The 20,700-nt window shown below is 42.6% G+C and overlaps 1 protein-coding gene across 1 annotated transcript; it reads right to left on the bottom strand.

Annotated features, from left to right (window-relative positions):
• Positions 1-479: 479 nt before the first annotated feature.
• On the bottom strand, positions 480-20,537 carry Gclm (glutamate cysteine ligase, modifier subunit). The gene is made up of 7 exons (NM_017305.2): positions 20,290-20,537; positions 10,580-10,645; positions 6,749-6,833; positions 5,032-5,091; positions 4,299-4,501; positions 2,356-2,470; positions 480-1,190 (listed from the first exon to the last, which is right to left on the bottom strand). The coding sequence occupies exons 1-7, from the start codon at positions 20,413-20,415 to the stop codon at positions 1,021-1,023; spliced, it is 825 nt and encodes a 274-aa protein (NP_059001.1). The 5' UTR covers positions 20,416-20,537; the 3' UTR covers positions 480-1,020.
• Positions 20,538-20,700: the final 163 nt, after the last annotated feature.

Genomic DNA, 20,700 nt, shown 5'->3' with positions numbered 1-20,700 from the left:
CTGAGTTATAGACACACATGTATAGATTTGAACCATTCAGTGTGCTACATGTATGGATCATAGCCTCTTTGCAATTTTCTGATTTTTAATGTGACATTACAACTAAATGATTCTTCCCCCCTTCAGCCTTTCCTGGCTGTATCCCCTCTTGTCAACTGATAGGCAGACCATCAAAAGTTTTACTTGTCTGATTCTTAATTCGTCTCTCTAGAGCCCACAGTGCTAAGCGTGTGGTGTGAATCCAATCAACGTGGTGAATCTTCTTGAGCGAGCAGCAACACTGAGAGTGCACAGAGAGGTCCAGGTCTGAAGGGAAGAGCAGTAGCTGCTGTTAGACACTGCCAACAATGATGTTAAAGCAGCAGCCTCCTTCTCAGATACACTCTGCCTTTGTAGGCAAGAGGTGGAACAAACATGACCAGAGCACATGGCCAGTGCATAGCTATGCTACAAGCAAGAACACACGGATTAAATTTCCATTCATGGATCAAAGAATCAATTTTATTTACATTACTAGTAGACTGCTATAGTTACTCTGAGATAGATTATTTTGTCAACAACAGGAAAAAAATCTCTTCCAGTATGTCTTAACAACTGTAATGTAATTGCTTAGTTATAGAAGTATAGAGTAAGAAGCAGTTACTGAATTTTAGAAATAAAAAATATGTATATACATCACCCTGATGCCTAAGCCAAAATATATCTTAAAACAAATTTTCTTGATTTCTATTACTCATAAAAATAAAGGAAATATATTGCAAGTATTTTTCTTTATAGACGATTTCAGTTAGAAACCAAGAGTTTAATGAAGAGAATACAATGCTTCCTGTGAGTGCGCTGCTGCAGACGCCAGGGAGGTACTCAAACTCAACACATTGCCAAACCACCACATTCACGCCTCAGTGACGCTTTTTGTAGGCGAGAGCTAGATTTTTTTTTACACATCTCAATTTTATCATGAATTTTTATCTTATGTTCCAGATAAATACAAGGCCCCTGAGTTGTGAGCTTGAGCTGTAGTTAAGAACCCTTTCTTTTGGCTTGCAAAATGTATCCTTTTGACTTGATGATTCCTCTGCTTTTCACGATGACCGAGTACCTCAGCAGCCACAGTGGCACCCACTCCTGGGCTTCAATGTCAGGGATGCTTTCTTGAAGAGCTTCCTGGAAACTTGCCTCAGAGAGCAGTTCTAAAACAACAACCCCAACTTCAGGTTAGACTTCAGGACAAGAGCTCCTTACTGCATAAGTATGCATTTAAACACAGCAAAACTGAATCCAGGGCCAGGGCGTGCCTGCCTGGTGTGCCCCTGGTTTTGTTTCCCTCAGCCATTAAACAGTTCCGATGGCACAGCTGTGCCTCAGCACGTGGGAAGGAGGCTGAGGACCAGAAGTAAAGTCATTCTTGGCTGCAGTGACCTCCAGTGCAGCATGGCTGGAGGAGAGAGCTATTTCAGATAACACAACAAGACTGAATGGATGCATATCCTCTAACTGAACCACAATCCTAAAAACGACCAATTCTAAAAGTCACCCTTGTACCCCAGCCTGTTTTAACTCGTAACTTCTGGTCACGGAGCCTGGAAGGTGCACAACCGTGAGATAACACGAGGGTAAAGCGAACCCTATTTACAGTATTTGTACTACTGTGTATTTATTTCATCAAGATTTTTTTCTGGGTGTGTTCATTTATACACACATAACTCATGAGAGAGACAGACAGACTAATTCACACAATAGTATACTTAATTACATGGAAAAATATCAGTAAGTGCAAAAAGGTGTAACTATAGTAGGGTTTGAAGTCACACCATTTAACTCCCCCATTAGTATATTAGGTATATATCATAATGTATTCCTCATCACTGGCAAAAGGAAATCTACTTTCTTTTTTTTTTTTTTTTATTACTTTGAACCTTTGCTTTGGCCACAGAACAATACTTAAGTATATTCAGCATAGCATTATATCCATTGCTTTCTTTAAAACAGAACAAAACAAAAAAACAAAAATGTGCCATCTAAAGAAATGGTTTAGTTCATTCTCCTGCTCCTGCATAGGACCCTGCCAACTGGTTTACAAATCCACCACTGCAGAGACAAAAATACAGACGTGTATGTTTTAAGTTAGCAATAGTATTCCCATTTAATAGTACTGTACCTTGATCACAGCACACACTTAAAATTAATTTCAACATTTGATGTCTTTTTCTTAAAATGTGTGTACTGCTGGGGATCAAACCCAGGACATGTGCACGCTAGACAAGCACCCTCCCGTCAGCCTGCACTCCCAGCCCACTAAACAGTGCCTTCCAAAAGCACACGATCAAAGCCCAGAGATGAAAATACCAGTGTTACCTTTTGGGTCATTGTGAGTCAGTAGCTGTATGTCAAACTGTTTAGCAAATGCAGTCAAATCTGGTGGCATCACACAGCAGGAGGCAAGATTAACTTGATTACTATTGGGTTTTACCTAAAAGTGGAAATAAAATGAACTGTGTTAAGTTAGGTCACACAGAAATAGAAATAGAAAGCAGAAAGCATCAAGCGAATATTCACGGTTGCTAGGAAACAGAAGCAGCCTATGAGTCCATCCATCAACAAAACAGGTAAAGAGAAACTGATCAACATAATAGAGTCTGAGTTCCATAAAGGAGATGAAACTGATATGGGCAGGAAAATAAACAGACCAAGAAGTTAATGTGTGCACTGAAAACAGCCAGGCTCAGAAAGGCAAGGCTTCATGTTTCTCACACATGTGGGACGTTCAGTGTGATGTGAGTGTGTGAGAGTGTGAGTGTGTGTGTGTGTGTGTGTGTGTGTGTGTGTGTGTGTGTGTGAGTAAGTCATGAAGCTAGAATGGGGAGAAGATATCTTGGGGGATGAAAACGGAATGGAATGCAATGAGGAGAAAGGAGACGCCCCACAGGGAGAGCTGAAAATCAATTAGAATTTGGCACAGTGACAAATGTACGAAAATGCTATACTGAAGCTTATTGCTTTGCACGTGTAGTTAAGACAATTAACTGTACTTTTGTCTGCACATATGTGTGTATACTGGTCATGTAGAAGCCAGAGGTTGATATCAGGTGTCTTCCTCATGCATTTTCTACCATATTCTGTGACAGGGTCTCTCAACCCACTCACTAACTCAGCTGGAGTCCATCAATCCCTGCGGACCCTCCTGTCTCTGTCCCTTCCAGGTGCCGGTATCACAGGCAGGCATTGCCTGGCTAAGTGTTTTCATGTGTGCTTTCTGTGTGCTAGGAACTGAAGTCAGGTGCTCATGCTAACACAAGCTCCTTACTGAGCCATTTCCCTAACCCCCACTTTTTAAAGAAAAGAGCAATAAATTTTAGAATATAAAACTACATTTGACAATTCTTCATTTATAAAATGCTTTTGTCTGATCATCTATATTAATATATGCCTTCTTAATCCAGGTTAGTGATAACAAGGAAAGAAGCTCTAGGAAGACAGAAAAGCCATTAGAGAATTACACTTACTATTAAGATTCAAAATAAAGCGTACCGGAAACTTTAGCAGTTTAGCACATCTGCCTCTAAAGCAGCTATACTAAGAGTAATAATGGTTTAGCAACAGGGACTGTGTCTTTAAGGTAGACACTGAGTGTCAAGGTACAAACTGAGGCTACTAATCAGGCATCCAGGCAGACTCCTGACTAACTGTTCTTACTTCCTGGATCAGTACGTCCCAGCTGCTTCTTGGCCACTTATTACTACCACATCAGTGAGAGAAAGGACAGTGTTTTCTACGGTCTTCCGATTCTGAAAGGCCTGAGGAAGCAGCTGAAAATGAAATAAAAGGAATAAAGACAGAATACAGAGAGTAAAGGCTAAGGTGCTGTTAACCTCCCTTGTAATTTTGTAGGTTCTTAGAACAAGTGTCAGGGAACAATGGTTTTATAATACCTTCCCCATATTAGGTTCTATAAACTACGTCTGTCTGATCATCTCTACATAATAGAAAATGTTACATGTATTTCCTTACTTAAGAAATTACAGCTGTAACACACAAAATGTAATGTTCCTTCACATGCAAACTGAATGAATGGCTTTACTTCACTAGCTCTGAAAACCGAGGATGTAGTGTTCTCTTCATTCCTTTCAAGTGGAAGAATACTCAGCTCACTTGAGCATTTGAAACAAAGCGCTAAGCTCCCGATGCTTTAGATGAAGCCTGTCTCAGAGCTCCCACATTGAGGTCACCCCACAGAGACCAGGGACTAGATGCAGGATTCTCCCTGGCCATAGCAAATGTCACGTTCCAGATGGCTTTACCTGTGCCCACTGGTACAGCTGCTCCAACTGTGTTTTGTCTAGATCCGAGGTGCCTATAGCAACAATCTTCTTGCTCTGAACTAAGTTTTCTAATTCCTCCCAGTAAGGCTGCAAATGCTCCAAGGAAAGATTAACTCCATCTTCAATTGGAGGGGAAGCCATGATGACAGAGTCCAGCTGTGCAACTCCAAGGACTGAGCATGCTGAACCAAAGACATAAAAAGGCCAAGTGTATGTTACATACTAAAAGCTGTTATTACCGTCTTCAACATGGCCCACTGAATTCCGCCTGTTACCAGCCACTCCTAACAATAGACTTCTGCATAGTTTGTCATTTAGGACGTCTTCAGGTGCCCACTCACCTACTTCTCTACAGCAGGAGTGGGTTTCTGACCTGCCCTCTTCCTTTATGTTTAACTAACCAGCTGCTGAAAATAATTCCAAAGTACTTGCATTTTGCTGTCTCTGATTATAGTATGCCATCTATAGTGTAATATTTAAAGGGTTAATAATGGTTAAAGAGAAATTCTATCCTTAGATAACACTAAATACACCTTTTACAATTCTATCAAAATATCACTGTAAGTGAAGACTTACTTTATTCAAGTCTTAAAAAATTAGTCTAGAAATGTAAACAGTAAAATTGAAATCAGCTTATTTATATACATTGGTTATAACTAATTCATTTAAGATAATTAAAAATCCATTATTATGAAAAAAAATTTTGGCTTACCCATGTCAACTGCATTTCTAGTTGATGATGAAGAATTCGATCCTACAATGAACAGTTTAGCTGGAGAACAAAAAGACCGATTACTACATATCTCCACCCCTCATGTGTCTGCTCTCACTGTGCAGGATTACGATAGGAACTGGGTGTCTTTTCCTGTTTCTGTAATTGCATAGGTCCACTTTAAGCCGGACTCATGCATTTTAACTGTAAATTCTAAATGGCATGCTAGTTGTCAACATAAAGAATAAAACAAATCCACGTATTACAGGGCAGGGTAAATAAACAGGACTAAGCACAAGGGAGCGTTTTTAAAAAGATTTATTTTTTTTCTGTACGCGAGAACACTGTCCTATTGCTGTCTTCAGACACACCACAAAAGATCCCATTATAGATGGATGTGAGCTACCATGTGGATGCTGGGAATTGAACTCTGAACCTTTGGAAGAGCAGTCAGTGTTCTTAACCACTGAGCCATCTCCAGCCGTCATAATGGAGCATTTTATATGTCTTCTACAGTAAGTCAAGTCTAAGGAAGCTTCAAAGTGTGTAATGAGAAGAAAACTGAAGGAAAAAAGTCCACAGTATAAAGCATTAAAATAAGAGTTGTTAAAGCTGTGGTTGGCTTATCTTTTAGAATTTTAAATTATGTACATGTGTGCAAGTGCACATGAGGGCCGGTGTCCTCAGAGGCATCAGGAGGATGTGAGCTCCCTGGTATGAGAGCTGGGAACCCAAGTCCAGTCCTGGGTAAGGAATCTGTGCCCTTCACTGCTGAGTCATCTCTCCAGCCCCCTTGGTTTATCTTTGTGTGTTAAACATCTTGTATGTGTTTCTGCACAGTAGCTATCTTAAAGTTTTCTTGGTAATACTATGCTTATTACACAAATGAGGAAGGTTAAATTAAAAAACAGAAACCAAAAAGACAGCAAGCAGTCCTATCTCTCAGCACCTTCATGTAGCCTTTTCCTGGTTACCCTTCAGAGCTGTGAACCAAACTCATATGTATGGATGCAAATACAACCCTGAGTGACAAAGCATTTGCCTTACATGTGTGAAGCCCTGGTTTTGGTGCTGCTCCTCTCACCACAAATAAAATCCTGGCACTAATCCCTGGTCCCTAAATTCTGTCATCTGAAATGGCCTTTTCTCCCTCTGAGAGCTGGGGTACCCTGAGACTGAAAGAGAAGGGCTTCTTAGGGTTGAGCATCATATTCCTACTAAACTCTAGTTAATGGTGCAGGAATGGAGACAACTCGGAGGAGGCTGAGACGATGACGACTCTGTCAGCTACCCAGGAAGGCTGGCTTTACTTCCTTTCCTACATAAGCAGTGATGTGAAGTGAACAGAAGAATCAGGCTTATTGCCCAGACAACCTTCTGTACTCCCAGGCAACCCGAGCCACTGCATACCAGAATGCCAGGAAGGGAAGATTGATGGTTGCTTTCCTTAGACACAGTTCCTGACTGTTCCCTTTATCTGTTTCCCCAATTTAATCATTCTGTTGCTGAATACAGTCAGTCAGAGGCTCATCCCCACTGCATGTCACCATGCTGACGTCCTGCAACTCCCTCTAAAGACCTGATGCTACATTACATGAGAGTCTGTTTTCCACACCAGTGACTGAGTCATTCACTGTCAGAAGGAAGGATTTACCCCCACCCTAGCCCCTTCACCATCCACTGCCCAGGAGAGGGTACTGAGAAGGGCGGAGCTTACCAGAAACTTTCATTTCTTCTCTTTCATCAGGGTTTATCTTTTCCACTGCATGGGACATGGTACATTCCAAAACATCTGGAAACTCCTGCAGGAAACACAACATACAATGAACATAAAATCAGCACTGTTGATTGTAAAGTTCCTTACTGTCCTAAGCACTTCAGAAGGAAAGAACTCATGGAACAACAAGATTCTTTATGAGGTCTGGTAGACTTTACAAGCACAGTACAGACAGAAAGGTTAAATATGTGCATGTATGTTTCTTTACCTGGAGTAAAAAGGTCTCATTTTGACCAGTTATTCAGAAGTATTAATGACAAAAAATACACATAGTAAACAAGTGAAGAGCATAAAGTTCTATGAGGGTCAGAGTGGCTGGTACAGAGGTAGGTTTACTTTAACATTAATCAGTGAAAATCACCTGTCTTGAGTAATGCCATGTTACAATCTTTTTAAAACCTTCTATATTAATTACCAACTGTCTTAGTTACTGTTCTATTGCTGTGAAGAGAAACCATGACCAAGGCAAATGTGTGTTTGTTTTTTTTTTTTTTTTAATAAGAGAAAGCATTTAGTCGGGGGCTTGCTTACAGTTTAGGGGTAAGCCATGATTCTGATGGCAGGAAGTGGACAGGCATGGCACTGGAGCAGTAATAGAGCCTTACATCCTGATCCACAGGCAGCAGGCAGAGAGGAACACAATGCAGCTGGCACGGGTTTTGCAACTTCTACATCCACCCATGTGTATTAGAGGATGGGAAATAAGTCCAACAAAAATTCAAGGTCCTTCTATGTCAGTGAAATTTTTAGGAGGCCACTGGTGTGCAGAGATATTCCTAAGGTGAACACAGGTAACTGCACCTGGCCCTCCCATTAGTCTATGGATTCTGGGGACAGCACATTACTCATTTTGGGTGTATGGCTTTGGTCCATACACTAAGTGACAAGGAAAGCTGCGAGCTGTGTCCAGGGCCTGGAGCAGGAGAAGGCTCTTCAGCAGGTCCAGGCTGCTGTGCAGGCTGCTTTACCACTTGGATCATGTGATCCTCAGATCCAATAGTATTGAGGTGTCCGTGCCAGACAGATAGGGATGCTATTTGCAGACTTTGGCAGGACCGACTGGCTGGTTTGTGCGTCAACTTGACTCAAGCAGAGAAAGAAGCCTCCCTTGAGGAAATGCCTCCATGAAATCCAGCTGTAAGGCATTTTCTCAATTAGTGATCAAGGAGGCAGGGCCCGTTGTGGGTGGTAGTCCTGGGTTCTACAAGAGAGCAAACTGAGCAAGCCAGGGGAAGCAAGCCAGTAAGTAACAGCCTTCCACGGCCTGTGTGTCAGCTCCTGCTTCCTGACCTGCTTGAGTTCCAGTCCTGACTTCCTTTGGTGATGAACAGCAATGTGGAAGTAAACTGAATAAACCCTTTCCTCCCCAACTTGCTTCTTGGTCATGATGTTTGTGCAGGAATAGGAACCCTGACTAAGACACCCATAAAGATGAACAGCAGGGGAGCTCCTTAGGATTTGGAGCGAGGCTCTGTTATCATCTGCAGACAACTGTTCTCCTTAGACAGACAGCTCTTAGCCTGCTTTGGACCTTACTGTAACTGAATGTTTTACGAAGGACCACCAAGTCACCATGAGACCCGAGCTGCCCGTCATGGACTCAGTATTATCTGGCCCACCAATCATCAAGGAGGACATGTACAGGAGCAATGCACTATCAGCTGTAAGTGGAATATTCACAATCGAACCCAAGCAGCTCCTGATGCCACCACCATCAAGTTACATGAAGAAGTTGCCCAAATGTCTATGTTTCTACTTCTGTTACAACAATGCCTTCTGCTCCCAAACACAAACCTTTAGGCTCATAGCATGAGTCCTATGACAAACTGACAGAAAGAGACACTAGACATGGGCTTCTGAAACCTCAAAGCCCACTCTACAGTGACATACATCATCCAACAAGCCTCATCTCCAAATCCTTCCTAAAAAACATATGAGCCCGTGGGTCAGTCTCATTCAAACCACCACAGGAATTTAAACAAAGAGAAAATCTTATCATTCACTGCTATTTTAAAGTCATCAAGTTTTAACCTGTTAAGGCAACATAGCTGCTTTTTCCTCAATATATCTTTTTTTTAAAGAGCATTATAGGTTCACAGCAATACTGAGCAGGAAGAACAGAGAGTTCTTCCACCTCTGCTCCCACACATACTTTGCCTCCCCCACTATCAACATCCCCATCAGAGTGCTTCACCATGATCACTTAGAATGATCCTCTCCAGATTGACTTCTTTCATTTAGCGACATGCATTTCAGGTTCCTTCGATTATTTTCTGGCCTGGTAGTTCATTGCTTTTCAGGACTCAGTAACATCTCACTGCCTGCATGCACCACAGGTTTCGTGTCCATTTCTCTACTGAAGAACATCTAAGTTACTTCAAACTGTTGTCAATTATTAATAAGACTGGTGCAAACATCCAGGTAGAGGATTTATGTATGCATAAATACTCAAGATACCAATGCATAAGACTGCTGGGCTGTATGACAACAGTATGTTCAGTTTTGAATTGCAAATATTTTAATTTAAAAAATTTATTTTCTCGAGTATAATTTTTAAAAAGGCAGGGGCCATCCCAATGAATGATCTATTAGAACAATGATAAAAGTATAAGCAGCATCTAGCAGTCAGACACGTGCTGCCTGAGATTAACAAAGCGACGATGTCTTTCTTGAGGTTCCCGCACACATTGCAATAGCTAGCACAACTCAATACAGGGTGTCGACAGAGTCAGGCAGAGAAAAGAGATGGTTATGTCACATAAACAGACAACCAATTTCTACAGCAGCTATATGGTTACAAACAGTATGCAGATTTCCAGCTGCACTAGCTGGTTTTGTGTGTCAAGTTGACACAAATTAGTTATCAGAAAAGGCGTCTCCGCTGAGCATATGCCTCCATGAGATGCAGCTGTAAATTGTTTTCTCAATAGGTGATCAATTAGGGAGGGCCCAGCCTATTGTGGATGTTGCTATACCTGGGCTGGTGGTCCTGAGTTCTATAAGCAGGCTGAGCAAGCTATAGGAAGCAAGCCAGCAAGCAGCACCCCTCCACGGTGTCTGCATAAGCTCCTGCCTCTGTTCTGGAAGCCTTGCCTTGCATTGGTGATGAACAGCAATGTGGAAGCCGAATAAATATTTTCTCCCCAACCTGCTTTTTGGTCAAAGTGTTTCATCATAGCAATAGAATCCCTATATTCTTTGTCTGAAACAGGGTCCTACTATGTAGCCAAGGCTACTCTGGAACTTTTGTTGTAGCCCAGGCTGTCTTCGAACTCAGTCCTCTTGCCTGGAGCTTCCAAAGGATTAGACATGTACATGATGCCTGGTTGTTCTTCCACACTTGTAAAGCAGTATGTGACAAGACAAGCAGCTGCAGATAGTCACTGTGTGTTAACTTTCCTGAAAATAGCCATGGACTGACATCTCATGAAGTATAGCTTCTTTCTGTTTTATGAGAAACTGACACTTAGAGTTGTTCCTAGCTGGATTACTGGGTGATAATTGTGCTTATTCTAGACCAAACAGTAACTGGAACAAAACACTGATGGCAGGAAAACTGTAGTGGGAACTAAGCAGGAGAAAACCTGATTCGGAACGGACTAGAGACTAGATATTCTGCTTTATGCTCAACCCTACTAGACCTGACCGCCATGTCAGCAAAAGAGCTGCAGAGCTCTATGGCCAACCATCTGCTGGCCTCACTCAGCAAACTGGAAATCAACTTCACATCTGCTTAGGCCTGCAGGATTTCTGCATTCACATTTCACTTACCCTGACCAAATCAGGGCTGATTTGGGAGCTCCATTCATTCAAGGTCTTTTGGATACAGTCTCGAAGCTGCAAAGAGAAGCATTTCCAGAGTCATTATCAGCCCTTCACACCTCGTACTTCAGTAAAGATGCATTAGTAAGTGGAGGAGGGGAAAGAGGTGGTAATAGAAAAACCAAACAAGCCCATGTTTACTAAGACTTTTTATTTCCTACAGTATAAATTCAAACCTTGTTTTATTTTATTCTACATAGCCCTCGCTGTCCTGGAATTCACTATGTAGAGCAGGCTGGCTTCAAATTCAACAGCTCTCTACCTTCTCTCCCTCCTGAACGCTACATTAAGGCATGCATCACCATACTCGACCCTGAACTCATTCTTGGCTGAACATGGTAGTCTGATTACTTTGATGGTGATTTTGTACCAGTGATACTTTAAGACATTAAAGTATTCATAATTTATTATTATATGCAATTATATACAATATATCATATACAATTATTTCAAAGATATTGTTATAAAAGGACCTGGACCAGGCTGTAATGGCCCCAAGTTATAATTCCGATATCTAAGAGGTAGAAGCAGGAGTACCCCAAGATCTGAACTAAACCACTGAGAGCTTAGATCTACGCATCGAGAGTCTGAACAGAATTCACAGAAATCACTTTGTCACTGTGCTACAAAAACGGGCTGCAGAGAAGGTTCAGCAGTTAAGAGCACTTGTAGCTCCTGCAAAGGCCCACAGGTTCAATTCCCAGCACCTACATCAGGCAGCTCACAACTAGCCCCAACTCTAGTGCCAGGGCACCAGTATGTGCTTCTGGCCTGGGCAACCACATGCATGTGGTGCACATAAGACAAGCAGCAACATATATACACGTAGTACATAAAAAAATAATTTAAAAAAATAATTTTTAAAAAGCAACAAAGAATAATATGGTCAGAGGAATGTCTACACAGACTCTCCCATGTTATATTATTAAAAATTCAAACCTAGGACTGGAGAGATGACTCGGTGGCTAAGGGCTCTGGCTATTCTTCAGAGGACCAAGGCTCAATTCCCAGGACCCACAAGCAGCTCACAACTGTAAGCTCCAGTTTCAGATGCTCCAACACCCTCTTCTGGCCTCCATGGGTACCAGGTATACAAGTGACATATATGTAGGTAAAACACACACACACATATATATATATTACAAAAAAACAAAAAACCCCATTGGTTCTGGGATATAGCTCAGAATCAAAGCAGTTGCCCAGCATCACTGAGGCCAGCTTTTGGTTCAGTCCCCAGCACCAAAACTCTGCATTCAAATTCCTGTCCAATCAGAGATCTGCCAAACACTGTCTTAAGAACAGACAGAACTTTGTTTTAACATCCAAGTAACTGCTGTATAATTCTATAGCCTGAGAACCACCAGCACAGATCGACTTGCAGCACTGACACCCATAAGTTAATTCCTAACACACACCTTAACTTCAGTGTTTCTATTAAATATTTTTATTCTAACATCACTGCATGGTGTAAAATACACTTTGTATTTATCTCAATGTCAGTGACAGTAGTCTCATATAAGATGCATATTTACTTAATGAAGACCTGACAAAAAAATATAAACTGCTCTTCATCCCTACACAGCAAGCATGCTGGGGCTGCTCTTCTATTAGGGACAACACACCATGTCATTAGTCACTAAGCTTTTTTTTCTTTTTTAGCTTTTTATTAGATTTATTCACTTGATTTTATGTGTTTTGCCTCAATGCATGCATGTACATCATGTATGTGCTTGGTGCACACAGAGATCAGAATAGGCACTGGATTCCCTGGAACTGGAGTTACAAATGGTTGTGAACCACCAAGTGAGTGCTGGAAATCAATCCCAGTCCTCTGCAAGAGCAACAAATGCTCTGAACTGCTGAGCCATCTCTTTAACTTCTCACTAAACTAAAAACCAGAAAAATAACACAAACACTGTTATATCCTTCTACTGTGTGGGGCCAGTCAAAGGACAGACTTTTTTTTTTTTTTTTAATTTTTACACTCAAGGTTTTATTCTCCTCTCCACCCTCAGACTGCTCCACATCCCATACCTGCCCCCAACCCTCGTCTCCACAAGGATGCTTCCTGGGACTCCAGTCTCTTGAGGGTTAGGTGCAACTTCTCTGACTGAACCCAGACCAAGGAGTCCTCTGCTGTATCCAGTCTCTGAGAGATCTTGGAGGTCCAGGTTAATGGAGACTGCTGGTCCTCCTATAGGGTTAACCTCCTCCTTAGCTTCCTCCAGCTTTTCCCTAATCCAACCACAGGGGTCAGCAGCTTCTGTCCATTGGTTGGGTGTAAATATCTGCAGTTGACTCTTTCAGCTGCTTGTTGGGTCTTTTGGAGGACAGCCATGGTAGGTCACAGGACAGCTTTTAAGAATCAAATCTGTCTTCCATATAGGTCTCAAGAATCAGGCTTAGGTTGTCCTGCCTTAAGCCATCTGGGTGGCCTGACCTTACACTTATTTTTGATCACTAATTAACCAACTCTGGCACAACCAGTGATTAAGAACCAATCACTGCTTTAAAGATAGCCAAGGGGCACGGTGGTTCACATTCTGTGAGCAATCAATGACAAAAGAAAACGAGTAACTAAAAGCCCGAGCTGCAAAGACTCACTATCTTACAACAACTCACTATCTCGATATGACTGCTTAGAATATGATAAAGACTCAGACAACACGAATTTTACCACTTCTTGTTCAGACAGTTACAGGGGGCAAGCGGGTACCCACTCAAGGTAAAAGGCACATATGTCAAGTTCTGCAGTCTACAATAGTACATTATGTGCTATTCACAACAACTTAGCTAGATTCAAGTCACAAGATCTGCATTGCTATGCAAAGCATAATTAAATTAAACACAGGTCAGACAAAAATTACAAGTCAATATGTTCTTTTGTTGTTTATTGTCTTTTATGTTTTGGAGTTTTTGGTTTTGTCTTTAGCTTACAAAGTACTGAGTTTCATTATTGTGTTTTTCAAAACAAAATCTGTCTCTGGTGTTTCTCTCCTCCTTGTTCCCAATCCCTCTCCCTTCACCCTCAGCTCCTCTCTGGTGGTTCTGATACACATGGCCTCTGTCCTTCCCCATCATGGCCACCAAGTTCACAGTGTATATTCATTCTCACAGCTCCTATTTACAGTGTGTGTGTGTGTGTGTGTGTGTGTGTGTGTGTGTGTGTGTGTGTGTGTATGTGAGTGTGTCTGTGTCTGTGTGAGTGAGTGAGTCAGTATCCTCTCACAGACTAGCAATGCTGAGGCAGCAGAGCTGAATAGAACTTAACAATTCTACAAGCAGTACTTAGCTCAGATCTTGGAAACAGTCTAAGGTGTTTTTCCCTAGTAAGATGCCTGGTTTACATATTAGGGCTCTGCTGATAAATTCCCCAATCCAAGAAGTTAATTTATCTTCCAAGTAGTGGCCTGTTTTCTGAAACCATTTCTTTAATCAATGTTGGATTCTGAACAAATTACAGAAAAGTTCCAAAGTTAATTACTTAAGAAATTCACTAGCTTTGCCATAAAAATAATGATTTTAATCTTATAAATTACATATTATCTATAATACCTTGTATTTTTCATTTTCTATTCTCTCTATTCTTATGATACTCATATAATACCACTAAAGATAAATATCACCACACCCAGCCAGTCATTAGATCTGGAATTATATAGCTTTTAAAAATTACCATATGCAGGGCCATGGTGGCAAATACTTTTAATTCCAGCATTCAGGAGGCAGAGGCAGACAGATCTCTGAGGCTAGCCTTGTCTACAAAGTTAGGACAGCCAGGACTACACCAGGGTTTGTTTGAAACCCTGTCTCAAACAAACAACAAAACTATCACACAGTTCAATTGTTCAAACACCCACCATGCATGTCCTTCAGGGTGGAGGAGTTGTTGGGTCTGATTTAGCCCCAGGCTGACACCTGTTTCTACTTCCCAAGAACATCAATTACAGGTGAGTACCACCAAGCCGTTTTCCTATCCAACTTCTGACACTGCAATACTACAATATTGTCACTTAACAAAAGTCAACTCCAGAATCACACAACAGAGTTACAAATAAATGTTTTGAGTATATATACACAGTTGTGTTTTGGGACATATATGTTTAGGGAGCTGGAGGGAAGGTTCGTTGGTTGAGAGCACTGGTTGTTCTTCTAGAAGACCAGGGTTTGATTCCCAGTGCCCACACGGCAGCTCAAACCACCTGTAACTCCAGTACAGGAGTTACAACCTCCTCTTCCGGCCTCCATGGGCACCGGGCATCCACGTATGTGCAGCTAAACACCCACACTATAAAATAAAAAGAAAACAAGTAATTGAACTCTATTAACATGTGAATTTGTTTTAGTTGGGGTGATTTTTTTTCTGTTTTTCGTGGCTCCTCTTAGGAGGTCAGCTGCATCAAGATCAGACATCAACAACGAATGTGAACTTTGCACTTTTTATGGGAATACATAGTCACAGAAGTTACTGCCAATGATCTGAGTAAGGAGTGGAAGAGTACTATGGTCTTAATCAGTGCTGGAATGGCAAATGAGTCTTTCATGAAGCACATTGTCTTGTCCCACAGCAGTGTGTACCTGCAAGGGGTAATCTTACTGTAGACCTAGACCAAGCACCGCATTGAGAATGTGCAAGTCTGTTTAGGTGGTGATGATGATGATGGTGACGACGATGACGACAACAAAGGTATTCCCAGACTGCCAGATACTAGTGTGCTTCAGCAGTTGGGACCCAAAAGAGCTAGTAGAAGCCTCAAACTTTTCAATTCCTCTAAAGAGGATGATTTCCACCAGATGTTTTCATAAAGCGCTTAAACAAAGATGAGAAGAAGCACCCAAGGTTTAGCATCTTGCTAGTCCATGTGACCATGTGATGCAACACGATCACTAACATACTGCTTTGAAGAAACAATGCACCAAGAAAAACAAGAAGGGGCTGCAGAGTTGACCAGGGAAATGGAGGAGGTCAAAGAATGCCAGGAATAAACTGCCAAGAGATTGCTGAGAGCTTCTACTTGAGTCCCAACAAAAAAGAATCCCTTTCTAGCCCATCTCCTTTGTGTCAGCTGTGGAACCACAGAAATACTTTCTACCATGGACCCCAGGGGCCACACTGGACTGAGATTTATGCTATCCTTCAAGTCCAATCTAGTCTCTCACCTTAGAAGCCCCTCCTCCCACCCCAGCTCTGCTCCCTAGGGTCTCCTCTTGGCAAGGATCCAGGACACAGCTAGCTTTTTTCTATTCCCCCTCTCAGCATTTTCTCTGCCCATCACCATTCCTCTCCAGCGTTCTCAATCTGTGGGTTGAGGCTCTCTGGGGGTCGAATGATCCTTTCACAGGGGTCACCGGAGACCATCTACATGTAAGATATTTACATTACAATTCATAACAGTAACTAAGTTACAGTTATGAAGTAGCAACAAAAATCATTTTATGATTGGAGGTCACCACAACATGAGGAACTGTATTAAAGGTCAGAGCATTAGGAAGGTTGAGAGCCACTGCACGACCCACCAGCCCACAGAAACACTCTTCCAGAGACTTCCTTACCACCAGACTACGGATGGCTAGGACCCAGAGCATCAATATCAGTCAAAGAACAAAGCATGTGCTCCCAAGGACAAGAGCAGAGAGCTACACCACAACACCTCAGACATCTCAACTCCAACAGCCAAGACCACATGGCTCCTCCGGAGGCCAGCAACTCTACTGCAATAGGCCCTGAGAAAAGTAACGGCTGAAGCACAAAACAAAGACTTCAAATAGCAACTGTTTAAGGACCTTCAAGAGGATATGAATGAAGACTGTGAAAATACAGTTGAATGAAATAATAAAAACTGTTCAGGATATGAGAGTAGAATTTAACAAAGAACTAGAACCACTTTAAAAAAAAAAAACCCAGGGGAGGGTTGGGAGGGGAACACCTATAAGGAAGGGGAGGGGGGAGGGGGATTTTGCCCGGAAACCGGGAAAGGGAATAACACTTGAAATGTATATAAGAAATACTCAAGTTAATTAAAAAAAAAAAAAAAACCCAAATTAAAATAAAATGCAAAATGAAAAACTTATCAAAAAAACCCTCAGTGCCTTGTTCAACTTCCATTCAGAGTGGCTGCTTCCGAGAGTGGACAGGGTTAACTCCGAGACTAAAGGGGCAATGTTTGGAGTGGAAGACTTCGGAGCACACAGTCCTAAATGGGATGTCTCTTCACCCCCCTCCTTAGACCACAGGGATCCATGCAGAATAGGAGGTGGGAAGACTGTAGGAGCCAGAGGGATGAGTGACCCCAGAGAGCCAGTGTCATCTCCACACAATAGGACTGAATGAAACACATGTGAACTCACAGAACAGGGCAGTGTGCAGAGGCTCTAGCCAGATGGGCTCCTAGGAAGAGAGAGGTGTCCTCCCCAACCTTAGTGCTAATCTGCAGTTGATACCAACTGATAAGGGGTAAAATCAGTTCCCCCTGTGGAGAGCCACTGGGTTTATCAAGCATTCTCCAGGGCAACACAGTAAAAACTCCATGGTTCTTCTGTAGATATTTGGTTTTGCTTGGTCCAGTTGTTTTGTCTTACTGGTCTTCTGCTTGTTCATTTTGAGGTTTTGTGGCATTGGGGTTTTGTTTTGTTTAATTTTATTTTTGAAAAAGAACATAAAATTCAATGAGGGGGATCTGGAAGGAATCACAGAATGGGAAATATGATCAAAATAAATAAATTTATAAATACATAATACATACACAAATATACAAAATACATAAACTAATAATAAATAAATAAAAGTAAATTTTGGGGGCTAGAAAGAGGGCTCAGTGGTTAAGAGCACTGACTGCTCTTCCAGAGGTCCTGAGTTCAATTCCCAGCAATCTCATGGTGGCTCACAACCATCTGTAATGGGATCTGATGCCCTCTTCAGGTGTGTCTAAAGACAGCTACAGTGTACTCAATATAAATAAACAAATCTTTAAAAACATAAATAAATAAATAAAATTAAATTAAAATAAATACATTTTAAAAATCAAAAATTAAGAATCTGAGAAAAATGCTCAGGCCTTGAAAAAAATAGTGGTTATTTTTGTTTTGTTTTCCGGTTTCCTCAATCTCTTTAGTGAAGTTGAACTGTTTTAAATAGCACATCCCATTTTGATCTCTGGTTGTTAGGAACTTCTTTATGCAGGCTTAGGGTCTGGCTCAGGGGATGAAACACTTGCCACAGAAGCATGAGGTCCTGAACTCAGATCCCAGCACCCAGAGAAAAGCCCAGCATGGTGGTAGGTGCCAGTAGGTAGTGCTGGGGCCTGAGGGAATGGACACAGGCTAGTCTAGCCAATCCCTGAGCTCTGGGTACAGTAAGGCACCCTGTCTAAAACCAAGCTAGAGTGTAGCAGCAAAATATCAGACATTAACCTCTGGCCTCTGAGCTCACACATGGAAGAGAAGTCTCCATGTACAAACTGAACATACTCCCTGCATTCTAACTAATCTGCTGTGGAGTCCTTAAAGTGCATGACATGACTTGGTGCTCTGCCTCAATGTTTCTTAGGCTTCCTACTCTCATGAAGCATCCTGAGAAAAACACCGAGGACCATAAGTAATCCTTTGAACAATGTCTCTCAAACTGTACACATTAGTGCACTTAAGAATCCATTTTAAAGAGCTAAAGAGATGGCTCAGTGGTTAACAGCATATACCACTCTGGCAGAGAACTCAAATTTGGATCTCAGCATCCACACAGCAGCCCCCAACCACCTGTAATTCCAGTTCCAAGAGGATCTTGCATGCTCTCACACACACACACACACACACACACACACACACACACACACACACACACACGTGTATAATTAAAAGGTCAATTATGTTTTTATTTTATGTCCTAGAACTTGCTCTTTCGACCAGGCCGGCATCAATCTCAGAAACTCTCCTTCTTCTGCTTCCCAAGTGCTGGTACAAAGGCCTGGCCACCATACCCAGCTTAAAAGTCCAATTTTTACAAAGTGTAACAGGATAGAAAAAACATCTCCCACATAGTATGCAAGAGTTAGTAATATGCTTTCATTTCAACCTGTTTCTAGTATGTTGATACACACACAGAAACAGAAGCATAGGAACTGAATGAATAAAATGCATTATTTTCGGTTAAAAAAAAAAAGTTGAAAGCCTCTCTGATGATGATGGTTGAAAGATGCACTGAAATTCTCAAAGAATAAAAACATTTAAAAAAAACAAAAACAAAAACACTTTGCAGGCTACTCCAGTGTGCTGTGGTGAGATAAGGTCCACTTATACTGAACTCAGTGCTGGGAGAAACTACACCAAGATGCAGAGAGAGCTTTGAGAGAAGTAGGCAAAGGGGCAGTTCAAACAAAACATACCAACCTAGCTGGAACCTGAATACAGGCGAGGCCAGGGGGTTAGGTGCCTAAATCTGAGCAGTGCAGGCTCTCAACTTAAAATCAGAAGGACTCCAAGCGCTGTTTACAATCTGCCTCATCAAAAGAACAGAAGTTTGTCTCTGATCACAGACACTGACGTTCCAATATGACATAACTTAGGAAATGCATTCTTTAATAGGATTCGTTTACCTTTCTGATGATCCAGTTGATAAAACGCCGGTGTATGGAGTATTTTCACACACCATCGTTTACTTACCTCAACTACTTAATGAGGGGATATTACTCAAGGTTAAGGTTATGGCGTTTTTGGTTTTTTGTTTTGCTTTGCACAAGAACCTTCCCCCCAAACTGATCATTTTTGTTCCAGTGTGTTCCCAGGAAAACAGTCTCAAAGTCATATAGCTCTAAGTGTCAATGTTTCTTTTTAAAATTATTTCTATTGATCTTATGTGAGACAGGATCTCACATCGTAACCCAAGCTGGCCTCAAATTCTACAATCTATTGCTTTAGCCCATTGAGTCTGGGTATTAGGAGTCCACCACCATGCCCAACTTATTCCCAACACATAATAATTGCACATCTGTTTTGTTTAAGTAGTAAACCTGATCCATATTACCAATTAGTTGCAGTCTATGGAGAACTACTGGCTCAGGAATGGGCCATTAACACAAATGTAATAATACATTTTAATTGTCACTTTCAACTAGTGATTAGGATGGGGGGCGGGGTGTTTGGGTGGTGGGTTGAGACAGGGTCGCTCTGGTTGTCCTGGAGTTCACTATACAGACAAGGCTGGCCTCGAACAGAGACCCTACTGCCATTGCCTCCCAGGGCTGGGATAAAAGGCGTGGACTACATGCCCCTCTTTAGTGGTTAGTTTTGAAGCAAATAAAATTTGCTTAATTTCCAGTAAGTATTTGTCCCGAATCCAATTCAGCACAAAAGAGAAAAACAATGTCAATAATATCAAAGTTAAGCGTATTGTTAGTTCACCTACCAAGCACTAAACTAATACCTGGCTAAGGGAGAGGGAAGGAAGATGAGGACCCAGGGCTGCAGTGGCTCCATCTAGCAAGGCAGCGAACCTCCGTGAATCTCAGAGTTGTGCGATCAACTCTGAGAGACCGGCGGAAGCGCCCCCTCGCCCCTCGCCCCTCGCCCCTCGCCCCGCAGTTGCACCTGCCAAGCCGGGATGGCACCCAGCTCACCGCGGTATCTCTAAGGACAGCCGGGGTCCTGCTTGTCCCCACCGTGCTCACCTCCTCGCTGTGCGTGGACGGACACTTTTTCCGCAGGCGGCCCCAGTTGAGCAGGTTCCCGGTCTGCAGGTGCAGGGTGCTGGCCCGCGCCAGAAGTGCTCCGGCCGCGCGGCTGTCGGTGCCCATGGCAGCTGCCGCCCGAGGGGACCGGGCAGCGCCGGAGCCACGGAGGGAAGGCAGGCGGGAAGACCGCTGCCTCGCAGGGCGCGGCGGTGTCCCCAGGCCCCAGAAGCGAGCGCGAGGCTGCGGACTCCGCGCGGCCACAGCCCGGTGTGCGCTCGGGCCCGAGGAGGCCGGGCGACGACGGAGAGGCGGTCCCGGAGGGAGGCGCCGGCGCGGACGGTCGCTGCGGTTTTTGAGGCCACCACTCCAGCCGCCGCTGAAAAGAGGGAGCTGTTTCCTGGAAGACAA

Source organism: Rattus norvegicus, chromosome 2, assembly GCF_036323735.1.
Source record: "Rattus norvegicus strain BN/NHsdMcwi chromosome 2, GRCr8, whole genome shotgun sequence".
In the NCBI taxonomy this organism is placed as follows: domain Eukaryota; kingdom Metazoa; phylum Chordata; class Mammalia; order Rodentia; family Muridae; genus Rattus; species Rattus norvegicus.
This window is presented reverse-complemented; position numbering and strand designations above follow the sequence as displayed.

What these genes read in the sequence shown, in the direction of transcription:
- Gclm (NM_017305.2), bottom strand. Translation starts at nt 20,415, where the DNA reads ATGGGCACCGACAGCCGCGCGGCCGGAGCACTTCTGGCGCGGGCCAGC. An exon ending in AGAAGAAATGAAAGTTTCTG is followed by an intron (nt 5,092 to 6,748) that starts GTAAGCTCCGCC and finishes TTTGTTCTCCAG; the next exon opens with CTAAACTGTTCATTGTAGGA. An exon ending in GACTCACAATGACCCAAAAG is followed by an intron (nt 1,191 to 2,355) that starts GTAACACTGGTA and finishes TTGTTGTTTTAG; the next exon opens with AACTGCTCTCTGAGGCAAGT.